A 22756-nucleotide genomic window follows, 5' to 3' on the forward strand; every position below is an offset into this window, starting at 1 on the left:
TATTAATAAGGAATTAGGAAACTGAGTGTTACTCTTCATAATAAATTCAATTGAAATAAATAAGCTAGGATAGTTCATTTCCCCATTTGGTTAGGAAGCTGCTGAAATTGGGCTATGCTCATCCCATTCCAGTGTAATTTGAGCCTTAAGTGTTTATTTCTTCCTCAGGTGGAGGCTTGAATTTTGATCTATGACCTCCCTACATCCATTGCCTGAAAGTACTTAATGATCACATGACCCTGGACATGGATGCTGTCCTGTCAGATTTTGTTCGTTCTACAGGAGCCGAGCCAGGGCTGGCCCGAGATCTCCTGGAAGGTAAGAGGTCATTGGGGGAGAATGAGAAGAAAGTAAAATGTGACACTTACCAGGATGATTTGAAACATTTAAGGTGATTGGGAGGACATTTTATGTATGGTAGACTTTACATTTAAGTTACTTCTAATAATCTACTCTGTGTATAACCCACCATATTTTAAAATGCAAGCTCCTCCTTTCACCTTAATTTTTTTAGGGTACCTTTCACCACTGCCAATTTATGTTCAGGTAATGCAAGTAAAATTTTATATTAGTTCACTAAAAAAATAACTCTAGATCTTTAAGACTTCTTTACATATAAATCACATGGGTTTTCATATTTGGTATCATCCATGGTTTTGTTTCTGTCCTTTCCAATTTTGTATGGGTAATTCTATGTAGAGTGAATTAATTTAATATTTTCATTTTGCTGTTTTTATTTACTTACATCTGTATATACATATAAGTATGAATATTCTATATTTTATTAAGGTCATTAAGGCTTGGAATCATGCCTTGTGGGATTCTTTGTTTGGAATCATTATTAACAGATGCTTTTTTGATGATGACAATATATGGTGATGCAAATACATAAGCCTTTGGTGGAAGGGGCAAGTTCTTAGTATACAAGGGTAATTTTTTAAATTGTCAGCCCTTAGAAAGGCGTGACAGTTTGATATTTGCTTAGCTGCCTGTGAGTAGAGCCTTAGTTTGGAAGTAGAAGATCAGGATTTAAATTCCCAGTGTTACAATTTTAAAACTGAGGTTCAGAGAGTATATGCTTAAACCTAGGCAATCTGGTTTCAGAGTCTGGCTCTTAACAATTATATTACAAATTAATGCTTGCATGTTCTCTCTCTCTCTCTCTCTCTCTCTCTCTCTCTCTCTCTCTCTCACACACACACACACACACACACACACACAAATACACACATCCATACCCATGTGCACATACACTCATGTTATGAAATGTAAGAAATGCTATGGAAGTGTAAGAAAGAAACCAAAATTAAAGAGTGCAGAATGGCCTTCCTGAGGAAGTGACATTTGAGCTGAACCCAGAAGAATGTGTAGGAGTAGCAAGACAAAGAAATGTAGCTGAGAGTCTTATGCAGAAGAAATAGATTATACAAGGATCTTAAGGTGAAATAGAGTTTGGCACATTGGAAAAACTAATATTAGTGAGGTAGGAAGACTGGAGCAAGAGGTAGGGAGCTCATTAGATAGGCAGGAAATAGAAAGTGGGGGGCCTTTATAGGTAAAGAGTTTAAATTTCACTCTTTTTTCAGTGGGAAGCTGATGAAGGATTTTAAAACGGGAGTGACATGATTGGATTTTGAGTTTTTAACAATGTACTGGTTAAAGGATATAGAACGGATTGGAAGGTGGCCAGAGAAGAAGCGGTAAAATCAGTTAAGAATATTTCCATAGTTTAGGTGAGAGATGATGGTGACTTGAACTAGAGTGGTAGCAGTAGAGTGAGATGTGGATGGATTTAAGATGTAATTTAGAAGGGGAATCAAAGGACCTGATGTCATTTTCTCTCTGTCTCTATCTTTCTTTCTGTCTCGTACTTTTTTCTTTAAAAGTTAACTAAGGCCCTAGCTGGTTTGGCTCAGTGGATAGAACGTCGGCCTGCAGACTGAAGGGTTCTGGGTTTAATTCTGGTCAAGGGCACATGCCTGGCTTGCGGGCTTGATCCCCAGTGAGGGGTGTGCAGGAGGCAGCCTATCAGTGATTCTCTTTTATCATTGATGTTTCTATCTCTCTTTCCCTCTCCTTTCCTCTCTGAAATCAATAAAAAGATATATATTTTTTAAAAAGTTAACTCAGATTGTAATATAAAGAATGAATTAGAGAGGGGAGAGATTAGGAGTAGAGACTAAAGAGCCCCTCCCAAAATGATTTTAAAAGCTATATATTCGTCTCTGTGCATGCAAAGACCAGGTGAAGGTTATGAGGACTTGAATTAGGACAGTGACAATAGATATGAGCAAGAAAGGATGGAATTGAGAGATGTTTTGGGGGTACAAAAAACCATGCGGATTGACTAGTGATGGAAGAGGAGGAATGGGATGTGAGGAGTAGTGAAGAGCTGAAGGTGACTGAAGTTTCTGGCCTGGAGGGATTGTGATGCCATTACTAATATAGGGAATATAGAGGTTTTGGGAGGGAAGATGATAAACATTCAGTTTGGACATGTTGATTGTTTAGGAGGACCTGATTTTAAGGAGTTTAGCAGACACTTGGAAATTTAGGGTCCGGTGCTCAAGACAGAGGTCATTCATTAGGACAAAAGTCCTTCATTTTCCAAAAAATATTGAGTACCTGCTGTGTGCGAGGTTCTAGATACTTGAACAAAACAAACAAAAATGTCTGCCCTTACAGTGGGAAAGATAGTCAATAAACATAACCAAGTAAATTTTAAAGTTTTTTATAAGGTGTTATAGAAAACAGAAGAATGATGAGGTTGTGATTTTTAATTGGATAGTCAGGGTAGGCCTTATTAAGAATGTGAAATTTGGGCAAATACCTGAGGAGATGTCTGTGTAGAATATATTGGGGAAAGAGCAGTGGAAATAGTTAGTGGAAAGGCCCTAGGTGGGAGCAGTCTTTAGCATGTTCTAAGAATGGCGAAGAGGCCAGTAAGACTGAAACAGAGTGAGCAGAGCTAGTTGGACCAAATAGTGAATATAATGGTACAGAAATAATTCAGCAGATGTAGATGATCAATATGGCTTAACTGGATACTTGTAATAAAACAAGAAATATAATAGTACAGCATTAAATGCATATATAGTGCTTTCTGTGTATCAAGCACTGTTTTAAGTGCTTTCGATTAACTTAATCTTCATAACAACCCAATATGATATAATTTCCACTTTCATAGCCAGGAAAATTGAAGTACAGAAAAAAGGCTAGAAAAATAGACCAGGTCATAGAAAGCCTTGAATGTCACACAAAAGATCCTAGGCTATTCCATAGACAATGGTAAAAGATTTTGATTATGAAATTGAAGTGATTAGAACTGTACTTTAGAAAGAATAATCTCATTAAATTCTTTAGAGTGGATTGGAGGTGGGACACTAGGTGATAGGAACTGAATGAAGGTGGTAGCAGATGGAATAGAACAGAAGGAAGTGTGAACAATTATGCAGTATGCTATTTACTGAATAATTTAACTGGAGAAAGCAACAGAAAAATTCATTATGACAAATCTGTTTTCTAGGGTCTTCAGTAGAGCAGTGATTCTTAAATTTGGGTGGGTTAATTCCCTTTGATAATCTGGTAATAGCCAGTAGCTCTTTCTTTAGAAAAATGCACATACCTATAACTTGGTGTACAATTTCATACAGCTTAGGACACCCTAAAGGGCATCTGGGTTAAGAACTCTCTGGATCACAGAATTAGGAGACCTGGACTTGCTTCCTGCTAGGCCCAAGTGCAAACTAGCTGTGACTTTGGCTAAATCACTCTATTTTTTAGGTGTCATATCCTTTATATGTAAAATGAGGTTACTGGGTCTCTAAGGGCCCTTTCGGTACAGAGAGACAATTTCTGTGCTCATGGAGCTTAGTTAGGAAATAGACAATAAGTAAATAAATTGTGCTATTTCAGATAGAAGTGTTATGAAGAAAATTAAAGCAGGGTAAGGAAAGGAGAATGATTGAAGTGTGCATGAGTATATGCTTGCTAGTTTTGATAGGATGATAAGAGTGATCACTTAGTGTCTTTCCTCAGTTTTCCTATACTCTACGTGCCCAATTCATTTTTTGCTTTGTGTCCTGACAGGAAAGAATTGGGATGTGAGTGCCGCCCTCAGTGATTTTGAACAGTTACGTCAGGTCCATGCTGGGATCCTGCCCCAATCCTTTAGTGAAGGGAGTGGTGCCTCCAGGAACCCTGAGAAAGGGTTTTCTGATAGAGAGTGTACTCGCCCTCCCCGACCTACTCTACAGCGGCAGGATGACATCGTTCAAGGTAATGGAGTAACTGAGGGATATTTCATACGGAGTGGAAAGGAAGGGGGGGGAACTGCCAAATGGAGTCAGAGTTCAGTGATCCTTTGGAGATGTTTCCATTCCTCCCCCTTGTCCCCAGCCAAACTGGTCAGAGGTGGCCTCAATCTGTCCAGGTGCTGGAGCTCCTTACTGCCACTCTGCATCTTGAATGTTATCCTGTATAAAGGTTTTCTTTAGATACTGTGAAAAAATAGAGGAAGGAGGATACAATCTAGTTGTTGAGATAAGGTTTACATAAAAATAGAATTCAATGGGTCACTACCAGATACTTTGGAGGCCATTCTGTTAATATTGTCAGTATCTACCAAAATTTAAAAATGCATATACATGCTGACTGAGCAATTTCATTTCTACGAATTTATCATATACTAGAGGCCCAATGCACAAAATTTGTGCGGGGGTGGGGGAAGTCCCTCAGCCCGTCCTGCGCCCTCTCACAATCCAGGACCCCTTGCTCCTAACCGCCTGCCTGCTTGCTCCTTACCGCTTGGCTTGCCGCAGAGGCAGGAGAGGCTCCTGCCATTGCTGCTGCACTCGCCAGCCGTGAGCCCAGCTTCTGGCTGAGCGGTGCCCCAGCTGTGGGAGCGCACTGACCACCAGAGGGCAGCTCCTGCATTGAGCATCTGCCCCCTGGTAGTCAGTGCGTGTCATAGCGACCGGTCGTTCTGGTCGTTCCACCGTAATGGTCACTTTTATTATATGGGTGGGGTCCCTCGGCCTGGCCTGTCATCGGGGCCAATCGGGGGAGGCCAGCTTCTGTGGGGCCAACCACAGGAGGTTGGCCCCAGCAGCAGCTAATCAACGGCCGATTCCACGAGGAATCGGGTTCCCTCCTCCCTCCTGTCTGGGTCCAGGGTGCTGGGGAACCAGATTCGGGGCTGTCAGGGCCCCAGCAGCAAGGTCTGGGTCATTGCGCATCATAGCTACTGGCCGGTTGTCCAGTCGTTCCTGTCATTTGGTCCTAATGGTTGCTTAGGCTTTTATATATATAGACTAGTGGCCCGGTGCACAAAATTTGTGCATGGGGGGCGGGGGGGGTCCCTCAGCCCAGCCTGCACCCTCTCCAATCTGGGATCTCTTGGGGGATGTCCAACTGCCTGATTAAGCCTTATCCCTGGATCGGGCCTAAACTGGAAGTTGGACATCATCTCACAATCTGGGACCACTGGCTCCTAACCACTCACCTGCCTGCCTGCCTGATCTCCCCTAATCACTCTGCCTGCCGGCCTGATCACCCCCAACTGCCCCCCCTGCCGGCCTGCTCCCCCCCAACTGCCCCCCCACCAGCCTGCTCACCCCCAACTGCTCCCCTGCCAGCCTGCTCACCCCCAACTGCCCCCCTGCCAGCCTGATTGCCCCCAACTGACCCCCACTGATGGCCTGCTACCCTCCCCCGGTCTGCTCACCCCCAACTGCCCCCCTCCTGCTGGCCTACTCACCCCTAACAGCCCCACCCCCCACTGGCCTGCTCGCCACCAGTTGCCCTCCCCTGCCAGCCTTATTGCCCCTAACCATCTCTGCCTCGGCCCCACCACCAAGGCTTTGTCCAGAAGGTCTCCCGGTCTAATTAGCATATTACCCTTTTATTAGTATAGATGTTTATATACACGTCTCTCTCTGTGTGTGTATATGTAGATATGTATCTTCTTTAAATAAATAAATACATACACAAATAGACACCTACACATATCCTATATAATAAAAGCCTAATATGCTAAGTGTCCGGTCATCCGGTCGGCCATTCAACCAATCAAGCATAATATGCTAATGATATGATAAGGCCGCTCAACTGCTCGCTGTGACGTGCACTGACCACCAGGGGGCGGACAGTTGACTGGTCGACCAGTCGCTATGATGTGCCACCAGGGGGCAGACGCTCCAACTGGTAGGTTAGCCTGCTGCTGGGCTCTGGCCAATCGGGACTGAGCGAGATGGGCCCGACATGCCCTGGAGCCCTCCCCAGCTGGCCAACCTTCCACGTCCCTCCCTGGCCCCAGTCAGGCACTGGTGGGGTTCCTTGGCCTGGCCTGCGCCCTCTCGCAATCTGGGCTGAGGAACTCCCTTCCCTCCCACCCCCCCTGCCCCGAGTGCACGCATTTCGTGCACCAGATGTCTAGTTTAGTGTAAAGCTTGAAAGTTAAAGCTTGAAAACAACTTTTAATATCTATTAATAGAGGGGTGGTTAAATAAATTGTAATCATCCATATTATGGAATATTGTGCAGCTGTTAGAAAGAATTAGGTGGAACTTGATGTGCTGCTTTGGAAAAAATCTCTAATGTCTATTGAGAAAGGTAAGATGCAGTATATAGTATGCTCCTGTGTAGGTTTTTAAAATGATTTTAAAAGATATATGTGCTTCTGTGTGCATACAAAATCCTAGAAGGCTATATGAAAGGTTGCCTCTGGGGAAAGGTATCAGGAATTTTAAAGAGAGGAAGATTTCTTTGTAACACTTTGTACCTTTTGATGGTATTTTTATTTTTTATCATGGGGCTGTTGTACTTTTTAAGTACCTAAAAAAAGAGTTTAAAAAATAAATCACTATAAAGTAATTTTTAGATAAGTCTTGACTTACTTTGTACATCATCTCTGGCAAATATGGGTTAAGAATTGCTACCCAACACATTTTTTAGTTCTTTTGATAATCTTTATATAACTTGAGCCATGCAAATAAATTGTAATACTACACTGACAAATTATGATCACAATGGGATATCTGCTGGGGAATTGTAAGTGCCATGTATTCAAAATAAATGAAATAATTTGAGGCACTGTCTTCCTCTGTAGCATGTCAAGTCAGAATTGACTGTACCTATAAATTTCTGATAAGTTTGAATATCAAGAAAAGTTGTAGTAAATAATGTAAATAAATGTTATTAATGATAGGTAAGGAAGTTCCTGAATATGTAAGATTTTTCATTAATTTTCTATATTCTTGAAGATCCTAAAAATTATCCGAGAGATTATTTGAGTCAATCTAACCAAATGCAACCCCATTTTCCTTATTCCCTCTTTCTCCCACAGAACAAATGAATGTTGGGAAATGAAAGTGGAAAAAGACAGAGTCATAGGGAGAGGAAGGTCAGGCAAATTCCCAAAAGGGTACAAGAGGAATGTATATTTGGTGCTAATATGCGTACACAACAATACCACTTTCTGTATTTCTCCAATTGTATTTGGCTTGAGAAGAGAGTTGTGGTATTTGGTAACCATTGAAACTCACAGTTTTTCCCAGAGTGGAAAGTTCTCTGAGTGAGCTGTGTATATTCTAAGGTGACTCCATTTCTCATTGCAGAAAAACGCCTGTCTAGGGGCATCTCCCACGCCAGCTCCAGCATTGTTTCCCTGGCCCGGTCCCATGTCTCCAATGGTGGGGGTGGGGGGAGCAGTGAGCACCCCCTGGAAATGCCCATCTGTGCCTTCCAGCTTCCAGATCTCACTGTGTACAATGAAGACTTCCGCAGCTTCATAGAGAGAGACCTCATTGAACAGTCCATGCTGGTTGCCTTGGAACAGGCAGGTCAGTGAGTGCTTCCTTTTCCATGCTCTTCCCTCTGCTCTCTACCTACAGGCAGCCACTGGGCGGGGCAGGGCTTGACCAGTACCTTCCAGTCTAAGTATATGATCTGATTACAGTCAAAGTCAGCAGTTAGTCAGATAAACTTGTATTAAGTTAGGTGTTTCTTCAGGTTAAAGTAAGGACACAAATTGGACACTTTTCTCTAAAAGGCCTAGGAATCAATACCTAAAAATCAGTACATGAAAAAAATACAAATGAATTATAATTGGCTCTGAAACACCTTATGAACGGAAAGGACCAGTGCTGTAGACAGTGTACAGTGGTGATAAATCTGAAAGCCACATTTATTTATATAAACTTTTCCCAAATGATTTGTTTACCTTTACAATGGTGTTTGTCTTAAATTACTGTTAAAATTAGTTAATATGATGGGGTTGCATATCCAGGAGTTCTGGGAAAGCTACTCAGGTATTAAAAAAGCTCCCATGGAAGGACGGGGAGGAGTGAGGGATAGGGGCATAGAAAAGAAGTTTTTCTTTTTCTTTTTGTACCCTTCTATACTAACCATGTGAATTGATTTATATATACACATATATACTAGAGGCCTGATGCATGAAATCTGTGCAAGGGGCTTGGCCCTTGCAGATCTGGCTTTGTCCGGAAGGTCATCCGGCTGTCCGATCTAATTAGCATATTATGCTTTTATTATTATAGATTTTTAAAGTTAGCAAGTTATCTAGTGAGATTATAGGCCGGTTTTTCTTTCTTTAGACTCTTTAATTCAAGAAAGCTTAAAAAATATTTTTAAAAAATTCCTCATCTGAGGACATGCTTTTATTGATTTTAGAAAAAGAGGAAGGAAGGAGAGAGAGAGAAAGAGAAACATCGATTGGTTGCCCACCCCACATGTGTCCCAACCAGGGATCGAACCCAAAACCTGGGTATGTGTCCTAAGCAGGAATTGAATCTCGACCTTTTGGTGTATGGGTGATGCTCCAACTAACTGAACCACACCAGCCAGGGCTCAAAAGAACTTTTAAGCATCATTCATAAAATAGTTTCCTCATAAAAAATGGATTGGCAATTGTGGGGTGACTCTATAGAACCGAGAATCATCTTCTTGGATGTCTTATGTACTTTGTCTTACTGTTCATGTCTTTAGAGTAACACCATATACATGCTGACTGTCATATATGCACATGATACTTGTATGACATTTTGAACACATGCTTGGGGGTTGTTTTTCTTTTATTGATGGTGGATTTGTGAACTCTGTTGCTATAATATTTACTAATCTCCTGACTGGAATGAAGGAATCAGACCAAGTAGCCAGTACAGATTTCAATGTATGACCTTGACCTCATCATCTAACCCAGGCCCGCTCAGTCTTAGCACTGTTGACATTTAGGACCATATAATTTTTCTTGTATGAGCTGCCTTACACATTATGTTGTGTTTTGCAGTCTCCCTGGCCTCTACCCACTAGATGCCAGTAGGATTTCCCTACTATTTGTGACAGACAGACATATTTCCAGGCATTTTCTATGTCTCCTGAGGGACAAAATTGTCCCCACTTAAGAACCATTGATTGCCATGGTTGGAGCATCATCCCATACACCAAAAAGTTGAAAGTTCAATTTCCAGTCAGAGCATATTCCTAGTTTGCAGGTTTGATTCCTGGTCAGAGTGCACATAGGAGGCAACTGATCAGTGCTTCTCTTTCACATCGATGTCTCTCTCTCTCTCCCCTTTCCTCTCTCTCGAAATCAATAAAAATATATTCTTGTGTGAGGATTTAAAAAAAAAAAAGAACCACTGATCTAACCAGTTGTGTTCAGTAGGTTCTGATCAACTAAATGTAAGTGAAGAAGATATCTTTAATAGCATGATGATTTTATCTGGTAGGTTTCCTACAGGAAGCAAATTTGGAGTCTTTTAAAAATTGGGAAGTGGGAAGGGCTTTATGGGTAATTTGCTCTTCTTTTCTTCCTTTTTCTTTAGGGCGTTTGAACTGGTGGGTGAGTGTAGACCCCACCTGTCAGAGGCTGCTTCCTTTGGCAACTACTGGAGATGGAAACTGCCTTCTACATGCAGCCTCTCTTGGTGAGTCTTGAAAGTGGCCCTCTGTTCCCCCGTAGAAGGAATCAGTAGAGTTAAATGTTATGTGTAGGACTTGCTTCAACCAATGGTGATCATAGACAGAAGTGATGGTTCAGAGCAAGGGTGTGTGTGTGTGTGTGTGTGTGTGTGTATCCCAGAAGAAGTTGACCCTCAGAAGTAATGAGCAGCAGAAGCAAGCAATATATAGCTCTATGTGTGTGTATATAATTCTACTTAATATTTATTCTTTGGTAAATAAAAAATATGTTTTCATCAACTTTAAATTATACAGGCTATTTATAATTCAATATATTATCTGCCTTAGCTTTTAAAAAAAAGTCCCCATTTTCCAACCATCCCTCAAGCTTTGATGTTGATTGTCATGTGCCAGTTTTCTCTGTTGCTACCTGTTTATTAGGCTTGCATCAGGAGTAAGTTCTTTCTGTCAAGAGTTTGTAGGGTGTGGTATATACCTCACTTTCACGTCCTCAAAAATATAGAATAGGAACATCTTTTCTTTCTTGATTAAGTGCCTTTCCCCTAAATCCCAGAAGGGTTTCATTGAACTTGGACTTCAGCCTCATTTCCTTCATGCCAGTGTCTGTGTATCATAATTAATAAGCGGAGTTGAGTCACTGTAAGGTGTCTTACTGTTAAGTTTTCTTGCAACAGGGATGTGGGGTTTCCACGATCGGGACTTGATGCTGCGGAAAGCTTTGTATGCACTGATGGAAAAGGGAGCTGAGAAGGAAGCATTGAAACGACGCTGGAGGTGGCAGCAAACACAGCAGAATAAAGAGGTGAGAGAGCTGGGGTGGGAGCACCTTGTTTCCCAAGGTTACAGAGAGGAAATGCCCAGTGCCTACCAGTAGGAAGTGTCTCCCAGTGCTTAGGTGCTCCTGTAATTGTAGAAAATGCAGATAACACCATAGGGTGTCATAAGTACTAGTATGGGGAAGCTGAGACTTTACAGAGGAGGTATCTAACTCTGCTTTTCACCTGACAGGTGCTTATAAGTCTTCAGTGGCAATCTTTTGCAAAATAACAAGTCCATAGGATTTTTGTATTGTTTCGATTTTACTAGTATTGTTTATAACGTGACCAGACCAATTTTTAAGGACTGGTGTTTTCAATCCATGTAGAAATATAAATGCTTAAAAATATTTTTGGCCATGTATACCATTTATTTTTTCAAATACTTAGTGTGTTTAAAAAATTTTAAAGCATACCTGTTAAATTGAGTTTGGGTGGTACTTCTCGGGGGTTTAGCAAGTGTTGAAGCTGCTTTTATATAAGAAAGGAATAATGGACTTTTTGTACTTTCCATCTCCATAACAGAGGTTGGGCAAACTATGGCCTGTGAGCCAAATACCACCAACTGATTTAAAAAAAAAAAGTTTTATTGGAATACAGCCCCACCCATTAATTTACATGTGTATATTTATGTAACTGCTTTCCTGCTATAGCAGCAGAATAGAGTAGTTGGGTATGGCCCACAAGGACTAAAAGATTTACTATCTGGCTCTTTATAGAAAAAGCTTACCCACCCCTCCCCTTAACTTTAATACTGACATTAACATTTATATAAAGACAATAGATTTCCTTTTCCCCTGGTTCTGCCTTCTATGTTTATCTCCTGCTCTTTGGGGTATATCTAATTTTTGCCATGTATATGGCTGGGTGTTTCTGGAATTAATGTAGGAATATCTCTTCAGAAACTTTTCATCTTCTTTTCTTTTCTCCTTTTATTGTTCAATCATAACTGGCCATATACAGAACCAAGAGATTTTTTGTTTTGTTTTAGTCATTAGAATTTTATGTCCTGAAGATTTAAAAAACATAAGTAGAATGTGTTCTGTTTCTTTATCAAAAACAAAGAACCCATTGTTAAACTTAGGGTGATGTTAAGATCACAATCCTATCTTTGATCAGCAATCTGCCCCAGAAGATTCCTGAGGGAAATAAATGCACAGGGCAAGGCCAAGTACATGACAAGTTCTTTACACCACCAAGCCCCATGGCTCCCTGGTGAGCTGAACTGGACCTTGTGGAGACCTTCTGTTGCCTGAACTAGAGCCAGTCCAGAGTTTGCCTTCTTTTCACCATACCTGAACCTGAACCTTAGATTTGACCACTCCAGAAATAAGGCCAAACCAGAGTATGCTGGTTATTAAGTAGAAGTGACAGCAATAGTCAGAGAATAGGTGTGTCCAATTCCAGCTTTTAAGCTATAACTGTTATTTTATTTATTGATTTTTTTAAAAAAATAACTTTTTTTAGAGAGAAAACATTGATTTGTTGTTCCACTTATTTATGCATTCATTAGTTGATTCTTGTATGTGCCTTGACTAGGGATCAAACCCACAGCCTTGGTATATCCAGGCGATGTTCTAACCAATCCAGCTACCCGGCCAGGCTATAGTTATTATTTTAAAGGCGGGGTTAGATTATGATGGTATTTACTGAGGAGACGCAGCAATACCTATTCCCTCTCAAAGTCTCCAGTGAAAATACATGCATAGAGAATAGTAGCTATCAAAGGAGCAATCTTTTTACTCCTTTTGCTGGGCACATTGAAAGTTCCATATTAGAAATATGGCCTACGTAATTGTTTTAGCTCAGATCACTCAGACCATGGGAGTGGGAATTGGGGGAGAGTGGTGATGGACTGGGGTGCTTCTATTAACCAGTACCAAACACAAAACAAACTAAAATGGTTTTGATTTCCCAAACCTCCTTTTGTGTTGAATTTGGTGGTAAAACCCAGTAAGAACATTTTCAGGCTAGAAGGGTACGCCACCTAGAGGCTGTGTGTATAAGAACAGCAAGGAGAAATAGGTGAAAGAAAGGGAGACAGATCCTCCTGACCACATATCAGAGTGACCAGAGCGCCCCATATATAACCTGTGTATTGTTCTTATTTTTATTGGAAACATTTCTTATAGCATTTTATAAACTGAAAATAGCTTTGTCATTTTTAAATTAAAGTAGAATGTGCTCACAATGGCTCTTTAATTCCTGTTAAATTTGTTCCTGGTGCCCCTCATGTTTCTTTTTTTATTTAAATATATTTTTATTAATTTTAGAGAGGAAGGGAGAGGGAAAGAGATAGAAACATCAATGATGAGAATCACTGATTGGCTGCCTCCTGCACACCCCTACTGGGGACTGAGCCCACAACCCGGGCATGTGCCCTGACCAAGAATTGAACTGTGACTTCCTGGTTCATAGGTTGACCCGGCCCAACCACTGTACCACACCAGTCAGGCTCCATTGTGATTCTTTTTACTGTCAGTTTGAGTTTAAACATTTTAATACTAATGTAAGCCAAATACAATAGACTGTTACTTCACCTAGAAGTAACCAAGGCTAAAATCATTAATATACAACAGTATTTCTGGGGTAGCAGAGTTCACAGAGGTAGGAGAAAGTAATGTTGTGGAAGCTAAAGGAGAAGGGAGTTTAAAGAGGATATCAAATGCTACACGAAAGCTAAGAAAGATGAGAACCAATGAGTCCACTGAATTTGGCAATTAGGAGGTTACTGTCCTTTGCCCAGTGTTGGTTAGATGAAGTGGTATGTGGGGGTGAAGGGCATAGCTGGAGGGCAGAAACAGAAGCTAGATTGCAATGGGTTGGGAAGAATGGAAGAAAAAGAAATGTGAGAGAGATCATAGCCTATTCTTTCGTGGATATTGGTTTTAAAAGGGAGAACAGATTTGACTTTATAGTACAAATTATAAGCCAAGTGCTAGGAGAATATTGCCTCTTGAACCTAGCCTCTAATTGCTTGACATCCCCTGCCTGTCTTTCACAGTCAGGGCTGGTATACACAGAGGATGAATGGCAGAAGGAATGGAATGAGCTGATCAAGCTTGCCTCAAGTGAACCCCGGATGCATCTAGGTACAAATGGAGCCAACTGTAGTGGGTAAGTATGGGGGCACAGGAAGTAATCTTAACTGAGTCCTCAGAGTCCAAAGAGCTCTGTGCTAAGAGGATGTTAGGAGAAAAGAGAGGAGCCATGGCAGGACTGTATAACAGTGTGGTATGTTCTAGGAACTTTAGGTAGTTCAGTATTGCCAGAATATAGAGTATGTGGTGCAGAATGATAGATGAGGCTAGGCATCCGTATTGTGTGTGCCAGGCTCGGGTTTCTCTTATACCATGCTAAGGAATTAAAATTGTGTCGTATCTAGACTTTCAGAAACTACAGGACAAATGACCCAATTTCCTCAATAAATAAATTGCAAGGAAAATAATAAGAGAGAGGGAACATAAGTTTAAAGACACTTAAAGACATATCAACCAATTGGAATGTATGGACATATATAAGACGGGTAAATGTGAACAATGTCTACATGTTTATTATTAACTTTTTTAAGTGTGATATTAATGGTATTGTGGGTATTTTTTAAAGTTATTTTTTAGAGATAGAAACTGTAATACTTAACGGATGAAATGTATGTCTAAGATTTGCTTCAGAATAATCAGGGGTGCATGGGGGGCGGTGGCTAATAGGGAAATAGATAAAGGTGTAGGTGAAATGAAATTGATGATGTGTTTATAGTTGTTGAGGTTGGGCGATGGATATATGAGAGTTGAGGATAATATTCTTTCTAGTTTAGAATGTTTAAAATTTTGAAATTTTCTATAATAAAAAGTTAAAAATTATAACTGATCCAAACTTTATTGTGCATAAAAATAATCTAAGATGATTGTTTAAAATGCAGATTTCAGCCCTAGCTGGTTTGGCTCAGTGGATAGAGCGTCAGCCTTTGGACTGAAGGGTCCGGGTTCGATTCTAGCCAAGGGCACATGCCTGGATTGCAGGCTCGATCCCTAGTGGGGGGGCAGAAGGCAGCCAATCAATGATTCCCTCTCATCATTGATGTTTCTATCTCTCTCTCCCTCTCCCTTCCTCTCTGAAATCAATAAAAATATATTTAAAAAAAATAAAATGCAGATTTCAGGACCTCCACCCTTGAGTTGGACTGAGGTAAGGCCCAGAAATCTGCATTTGTATCAAGCACCCAGTGTTGAATATTGCTTTATGGGGTGGAAAGGAATTGAGTTGTGAATGAGTAACAAGAGCAAATTTGTGAATTTAAACACACTGACAGCAGAGTGGATGATGAAGCAGAGGGGAGGGAGACTAGAGGCAGTTGTAGTAATCCAAGAAAGAGAGCCATGGGTATGAACAAGAGTAGTGGATTATAGCCCAGCTGGTGTGGCTCAGTTGGTTGAGTGTTATCCCATGCACCAAAAGGTCACTGGTTCGATTCCTGGTCACGGCACATGCCTGTAGAGGCAGCTGATGGATGTTTCTCGTGGATGTTTCTACCTCTTTCTTTAAAATCAATAAAAACATATGCCCTAACCGGTTTGGCTCAGTGGATAGAGCGTTGGCCTGCAGACTGAAAGGTCCCAGGTTCGATTCCGGTCAAGGGCATGTACCTTGGTTGCAGGCACATCCCCAGTAGGAGGTGTGCGGGAGGCAGCTGATCGATGTTTCTCTCTCATCGATTCTAACTCTCTATTCCTCTCCCTTCCTCTCTGTGAAAAATCAATAAAATATAAAAACAAAACAAAACAAAAAAAACATATTTTTTTAAAAAAGAGTAGTAGGTTGCAGATAAGCTAGAGGATACAGATGCAAGAGATATTTAAGAGATGGAATTGGCCAAGCCAGGTGATTAATTGGAGGTGAGAGATAAAGAACAGTAAATATTTTACAGATTTCTGATTAGGCTACTAGGTATATAGTGAGGCTATTCTCCAAGCAAGGGAATTTAGGAGGAGTTTTTGTTTTTGTTGGACAGTGTGATGTGTGGATGGTTGTGGTGGGTAGAGTCAGCAGGATGAGGCTACTCAGTTGTGTATTTAGCTACTTTGTAAAGAGAATTGAGGAAGGTTGTTGAACAAGACAAGTATTAATAGAGGAATTGCCTTCAGATTCCTAACACTACTTTAACCATACAACCATAAAGCCTTCAAGTCTCTTTTCTTGGATTTCCCCATCTGTGAAATGGAAGTAGAAACAGCACTTGTAGCATAAAATAATCAGCTGTGTCCCTGGCAGTCTTAGGATTAGAAAACCAGGAAAGGACATTCCTCTTTTTCCTTTTTGCAGAACTGGTCTTCAGGAGTCTCTTTTGTTTTCTTCCCTCTCCCTTCCACTTAACCCAGTGGGTCTCAACCTTCTGGCCCTTTAAATACAGTTCCTCATGTTGTGACCCAACCATAAAATTATTTTCGTTGCTACTTCATAACTGTAATGTTGCTACTGTTATGAATCGGAATGTAAATATCTGATAGGCAGAATGGTCTTAGGCGACCCCTATGAAAGGGTCGTTCGACCGCCAAAGGGGTCGCGACCCACAGGTTGAGAACCGCTGACTTAACCCCTTCTACTCTTTCCCCCCCCTGCAACTCTAGGGTGGAGAGTTCAGAGGAGCCTGTATATGAGAGTCTAGAAGAATTCCATGTCTTTGTCCTTGCCCATGTGCTTAGGAGGCCCATAGTCGTCGTGGCAGACACCATGCTGAGGGACTCTGGGGGAGAAGGTGAGTCAGTCAATCCTTACTGCACTCTGAGCACCCACTGTTTGCAGAGCTCTGGTCTAAGCACTGGGAGGAGTTTGGGAAAGAGGATATATAGACCTTTGGCGGGGGGGGGGGGGGGGGGGGAGTCAGTGGCCCTCCTCAAGGTGTAAATTAGAACAATGCAAAGGTCTCAAAAGATTCAAGTTGGGATTAATTGATGAGGCTTCCTGGGAAAGAATTATTAAGCAGGGGTTGGAATGAAAGGGGGGACTCAATTGGCAGGGTGAGGAAGAGGGATTGCCCACTAGGCGAGAACATAGCCTTAATAATAATCTTTGTGGTTTCCTACAGCATTTGCCCCTATTCCCTTTGGGGGAATCTATCTGCCCTTGGAGGTCCCCGCCAGCCAGTGTCACCGCTCCCCTCTGGTGCTCGCCTACGATCAGGCCCACTTTTCTGCACTTGTGTCCATGGAGCAGAAGGAGAATGGCAAGGAACAAGGTGCTGAATGCAGTGTCTGTGTCTCTGATGCTTTTGATCTGCTTTATTTTCATTGGAAAAACCGAAATGAGTGCATGTTGAGACTATTCTACCAAGCTGTAAGATATACCAAGGTTTTAAAATTAAACAACAAAGGTTTGGGGGAAAACACAGTAGTTTTTTTATTTCCTGCTCCCTGAAATAAAGGGTTTATATATTAAGGCCATAGAACCTTCCAAACGATGCTTTATTTGTCCGAGTGACTCAATTTCATGAATCTACATTAACTAGCAAAAACATCATGAATGTTAGTTGACTGACAGGCGGGGAATCATGGGGATTATTGGCCTAAATTGTGTGCTGGGTATTAAGGGAAAGCCAGCCTTTTAGTTTTAAATACCAGGATAATTCACATGTAAAAAATGAGAAGTGACTACAGTTATCATATCTCCTGTAGTATCAGTCAGTCTGTGTTCAGTTGCCTTCTTCTCTCCTTGATGACATGTTTTTCCCCCTCCAGCTGTGATCCCACTTACAGATTCAGAGCATAAGCTGCTGCCCTTGCACTTTGCTGTGGACCCTGGAAAGAGCTGGGAGTGGGGCAAAGATGACAGTGACAATGTCCGATTGGCCAGGTGAGGCATGCCTATCCTTTTCATCTGCTTTGTAGCTGCGAGCTCTCCCACATAGCATCTGTCTCCTGGGGACTTTTTCTCAGCTCAGAGGCAAGTCACACCCTAGTTCCCATATTTTTTGGGATGATGGACAGGTGAAAGACAGGTTGAGCATCAGGACTTTTGCAGCGTGGAACTGCTTTTTCTCCCAGTGAAAGATGGGAATCCTGGACTTGTTCTTTCCTTACACTAATACCTCCCAGAATCCCCAAAGCAGTGATCAGAAAATCAAGATACACAATTCACAGTTTTCCCAGACCAAGTGAGAGGGGTTTTAAATAGGTGACCAAAATAATTTGCTCTGGATTTTTGCCTTTCTGGAATTTAAACAGCAAGAAAAATATGTTCTTCCCCACTGCTTGCTCTGCCTCCCATAAGCTGGTTAGCCTTCCTCCTGCTTCCCACCACAGCTTCCTGTGAGGAGTGTATGAATGTAAAAGCTCCCCCCTTATCTCTTACCCAGCCCTTCCTTCTTGGGGCTCCTAAAACTGAGACCCAAACGAGAGGGTTTGATTAAAAAATGCAGCGTTTGTGGCTTTTTAACCAAGTTCTCACCTAACTTTCAAAAGCTTCTTCTAAATATTTATAACAATGATAACAATGGCTACTGTTTAGTAAGAATTTCCTGTTTTCTAGACACTGTGCTGTGTGTCCTTTTAAATGTCATCTTAACCTTTATAACAACCCTACAGGATATACTATTATCATCTATAGTCTAGACCCATTATCGACCCCATATGAGTTTCAGAGAAGTTGATGTGACTTGCTCAAGGTCATCAATCTTAGTAATTGGTGGAGCTATAATTCAAACCCAACCCTGAGTCCCAAGCCATGTGGCCCTCACCCACTTTACCTCCCAACTTATCATACTGCTTTGCATTTTATAGGTTACAGACATTTCTAATTCCTTTTTCTCCTTTTCACAGTGTAATCTTGTCCCTGGAGGTCAAATTGCATCTGCTGCATAGCTACATGAACGTGAAGTGGATCCCAGTGTCCTCTGATGCGCAGGTGAGGACATCTCCACCCGACCCTTGTTGATCCTCATTTTCAGTGACAGGGAGAACAAGATCTGGTGATGTTCTCTTTCTGAATCTCTTCTGAGTGATGGCTTATGATTCCAAATTAGGAATAATTGGAAAATATCAAATAAGTTCCCAAAGATACTTTTTCCATCTTTCTACCTGTTAGTGTCTCCCATTTTCCACATCTCCTCTCCAACCAAGCTCTGCTTTTTGATACTAAAACACATTCTTCAAGAAGAGTTTTCTGGACTTTTTGGTGAACTTGAGGTTATCACTACTCTATCCCAGTGGTTGGCAAACTGCGGCCCCTTGAGTGTGGCTCTTCCACAAAATAACACATGTGGACACGCACGTACAGTGCGATTGAAACTTCGTGGCCACACTCAAGGGGCCAAAGAGCTGCATGTGGCTCTCGAGCTGCAGTTTGCTGACCATTGCTCTATCCTAAGCTGTCTATACATAGACCTCTGTGTTGGCACCAGAGGAGACAGAACAGCTTAAAGAGCTCCTGATCCAGTAGGTTCTGAGGATGTCATCAGTATCCATAGAACATGATCACAGGAGCAAGGGCAAATTGATGGACTCTAGTGTTGAGTATCTAAAAGTTGAGGGGCTTCAGACAAGACTTTCTTGAGTTTAATTTTGGGAAGAATTTAGCATAGAGAAATTTAGAATCAAATAAAGAATGCTCCAGTGTGTATAGAATATTCTGTCCTTACCCAGAGGCCATGTACTGTAGTTCTTCATTGCTCTAGAAGAGTTGCAGGCTTCATTATAACAGAAGGAAGTCATTGCAGGTGGTGACATTAAAGTTAGATATTAGATACATCTATTCCTTGTCTATGAGAGAGGGACTGGAGCTGGGGAAGGACAATGCCTTCCTGGGTGACCCTTCCCCATCATGATAGCAGCTCTTCTCTAAAACTAGGCAGTCACTCTTAAGGACAGTTCATAGGGGTGTTACCACCCTTTTTCACTTGGCTTTCTTATATCAATGGCTACTGGGAGCCCCATGAGCCATATGGATAAACTAGGGATCCCTGGGGACCTCCCCCAACTCAGACCAATGAGATAACTGACAATCCTGTTTTTGTCTCTTCCAGGCTCCCCTGGCCCAGCCTGAGTCCCCCACTGCCTCAGCAGGAGATGAGCCCCGGTCCACTCCTGAGTCTGGCGAATCAGACAAGGAGTCAGTTGGCAGCAGTTCCACCAGCAATGAGGGCAGCAAGCGGAAAGAAAAATCAAAACGAGATCGGGAGAAGGACAAGAAGAGGGCAGATTCTGTGGCTAACAAACTGGGCAGCTTTGGCAAAACCTTGGGCAGCAAGCTCAAGAAGAACATGGGAGGCTTGATGCACAGCAAGGGTTCTAAGCCTGGAGGGATGGGAACAGGGTCAGGAGTGAGCAGTGGCACCGAGACACTGGAGAAGAAGAAGAAAAACTCGCTGAAGAGCTGGAAGGGTGGCAAAGAGGAGGCAGCTGGGGATGGGCCTGTGTCTGAGAAGCCTACATCTGAGTCTGTGGGTAATGGAGGGAGCAAGTATAGCCAGGAGGTGATGCAAAGCCTGAGCATCATGAGGACTGCAATGCAAGGGGAGGGGAAGTTTATTTTTGTTGGAACCCTGAAGATGGGTCACCGTCACCAGTATCAGGAGGAGATGATCCAGCGCTACCTTTCTGATGCTGAGGAGAGATTCCTGGCAGAGCAGAAGCAGAAGGAGTCAGAGAGGAAGATCATGAATGGAGGGGTAGGAAGTGGGCCTCCTCCAGCCAAAAAGCCAGAGCCAGATGGTGGGGAGGAGCTGCTGACTGCCCCCCAAACAGAGTCCAAGGCAATGGCATTTTCTACTGGCTACCCCGGGGGCTTTACAATCCCTCGGCCTTCTGGGGGTGGAGTTCACTGCCAGGAACCCCGGAGGCAGTTGGCAGGGGGTCCGTGTGGGGGTGGCCTACCACCATATGCCACCTTCCCTAGACAGTGCCCTCCTGGGCGACCCTACCCCCATCAGGACAGCAGCCTTTCTCTGGAGCCAGGCAGTCACTCCCAGGATGGAGTTCATAGGGGTACATTGTTACCACCCCACTTCCGTGTGGCTGATTCCTATAGCAACGGCTACCAAGAGCCCCCTGAGCCAGATGGATGGGCTGGAGGGCCCAGGGGGCTTCCCACAACCCAGACCAAATGCAAACAACCGAACTGCAGCTTCTATGGACACCCTGAGACAAACAACTTCTGCTCCTGCTGTTACAGGGAAGAACTGAGGAGGAAGGAACGGGAACCGGGTGGGGAGCTGCTCGTGCACAGGTTCTGAATGAAGGGACCTTGGAGGGCAAGGGGGTAAACCAAGAAAGTTAAGCTCAACTAATTGGCTCATCAAGACCCAGCTCCCATACTGATGGGGCAAATGCAGTAATGTTTGTGGGAGCCTGGCTAGAAACTTTTAAGTGTGTGGGTGCTGGAGAGTTGCCAGGCTAGCAAGAGCAGGTCAGGGCTGGACGGTGCCTCAAGGGCTGCACTAGTCCTTTGCAGATCTTAACTTGATGGGACTGAGGAGGAGAAAGATGGTGATTCTGTCTCATAACCCCTTGGGTCCATGAAAGCAGTAGGGGCAGGTTTGGTATGTGGGGATGGGGAGATGGTTAGCCATCTGGGAAAGAAGGCAAAGGTGGTTCTCAGTCAATAAAAGAAAAAAAACAGACCAAAGTTCTTTTAGGTTGAAAAAAAGTGCATGGTGGTGGAGTTGGGAGTGTGGAGAGAAATTGGGAAATTAAGACAAATTGGCCATTGATTTGAATTAAGATAGAAATTAGGGTTGGATAAATTCTTCCTCCTGAAGAATCTGGAAAGACAGGGCAGTAATGTTATGCTCATAGATGCCTATTAGGAGGGAGGTAGTTTAAGTGGGTTTGTTGAGATGGAGAAGGAACGAACTTAAAAGGGGAAGCCTTTTCCTCTTAAGTTTTATTTCCTTCTAAACACCATCTGTCATCTGTTCTAGTTTGAGGAGATTGTTGATTGCCCCCTATCTTTTCCTCATCCTTTTTGAGGGCTGAACTCAGCTAAATTAAGGTTGTGATCTTTTTAAAAAAGACTTTAATTTTATTTTTTTTAAAAGTTCCCTCTGGGGAAGGGAAGAGAGTGATGAGAAGAGCAGCTGTGTGTGTTGAATTTTCTCCAGGTGAACTGGTACAGAGGTGATCTTTTTTTAACTACTTAGCAATAACTATATATTGGGGTTTGAGTGTGCCTTGGGAGGGGTGGGAGAAGGATAGACCTTTGGCCAGACTGTTTCAAACAAAACCAAAAACCTAAATAGAGCACTACCATCCTCTGCTGCTGCATTTCTGTAGAAAGCAACTTATTTTTCTTTTTTTTAAGGAAAAGAAACAAAAGACCCCAGCAAGCAAAAACATTTTTAAAAACAAATTGTTTCCTATTTAAGTGATTCTTTCTCCTTCCTCTCTGTTTTTGGAGAATGAACTTAACATCCCGGCTTCTTTTGTTAAGCCATAGCTGACCTTAATCTGTGGTTAGTTTATTAAAATAAAATACTTTGTAAGAAGAGATATTTTTTATAATTGGACTGAAGTTGAAACATGGGGTATAGGCTGGAGCAATTTATAAAAAGTTAGAGAAATCTATTTTAGTGAACTGTAACCACAGATCACAGATTACTCCCAATGAGATGATCTGTCTTTGGAGTTCCTCCTTTCCCTGACCCTACCCTTTTCCCCAGGGGGTGGGAGGGGGCCTGTGGACACAGTGTGGAGGAGCTCCTTTGCATTTTGCACAAAGCACAAGTCTGGACAGCCTACGCTCTGGCCAGCACCATTTTTAAGAGCTTTAAACCAGAGGACCTAACCTAGGCCAATTTTCCTTTTACTTTTCTTTTTCTGGGAAAACTTCAACTATGCAATTGTATACACTCCTGGGTACATACAAAGAAGGGGAATAAGTGTACTTAAGTGTCCAGGTGTTAACTGGGGCTATTTTTCTGTATTTGGATTTCTCTTTGGAAGTATGTACTCATAACCCACCCCATGGAATGTGATCCCCACGTTTGCTCTGAGGCAGACGCGGCCTGGGTATGT

The 22756-nt window shown here is 42.4% G+C and overlaps 1 protein-coding gene across 7 annotated transcripts in view; it reads left to right on the top strand.

Annotated features, from left to right (window-relative positions):
• OTUD7B (OTU deubiquitinase 7B) overlaps positions 1-22602 on the top strand; it is a 53558-nt gene extending 30956 nt beyond the window's left edge. For all 7 annotated transcript variants that reach the window (XM_014540694.1, XM_014540693.1, XM_014540692.1 and 4 more), the window contains 11 exons: positions 169-318; positions 4090-4278; positions 7617-7841; positions 9843-9944; positions 10614-10741; positions 13759-13871; positions 16379-16506; positions 16837-16986; positions 17486-17600; positions 18566-18650; positions 19768-22602. In XM_014540694.1, coding sequence (XP_014396180.1) covers positions 234-318; positions 4090-4278; positions 7617-7841; positions 9843-9944; positions 10614-10741; positions 13759-13871; positions 16379-16506; positions 16837-16986; positions 17486-17600; positions 18566-18650; positions 19768-20976 — 2529 coding nt within the window. In that variant the 5' untranslated portion in view covers positions 169-233 and the 3' untranslated portion in view covers positions 20977-22602. The remainder of the gene's footprint in view (positions 1-168; positions 319-4089; positions 4279-7616; positions 7842-9842; positions 9945-10613; positions 10742-13758; positions 13872-16378; positions 16507-16836; positions 16987-17485; positions 17601-18565; positions 18651-19767) is intronic.
• Positions 22603-22756: the final 154 nt, after the last annotated feature.

Source organism: Myotis brandtii, unplaced genomic scaffold, assembly GCF_000412655.1.
Source record: "Myotis brandtii unplaced genomic scaffold, ASM41265v1 scaffold250, whole genome shotgun sequence".
NCBI lineage: Eukaryota > Metazoa > Chordata > Mammalia > Chiroptera > Vespertilionidae > Myotis > Myotis brandtii.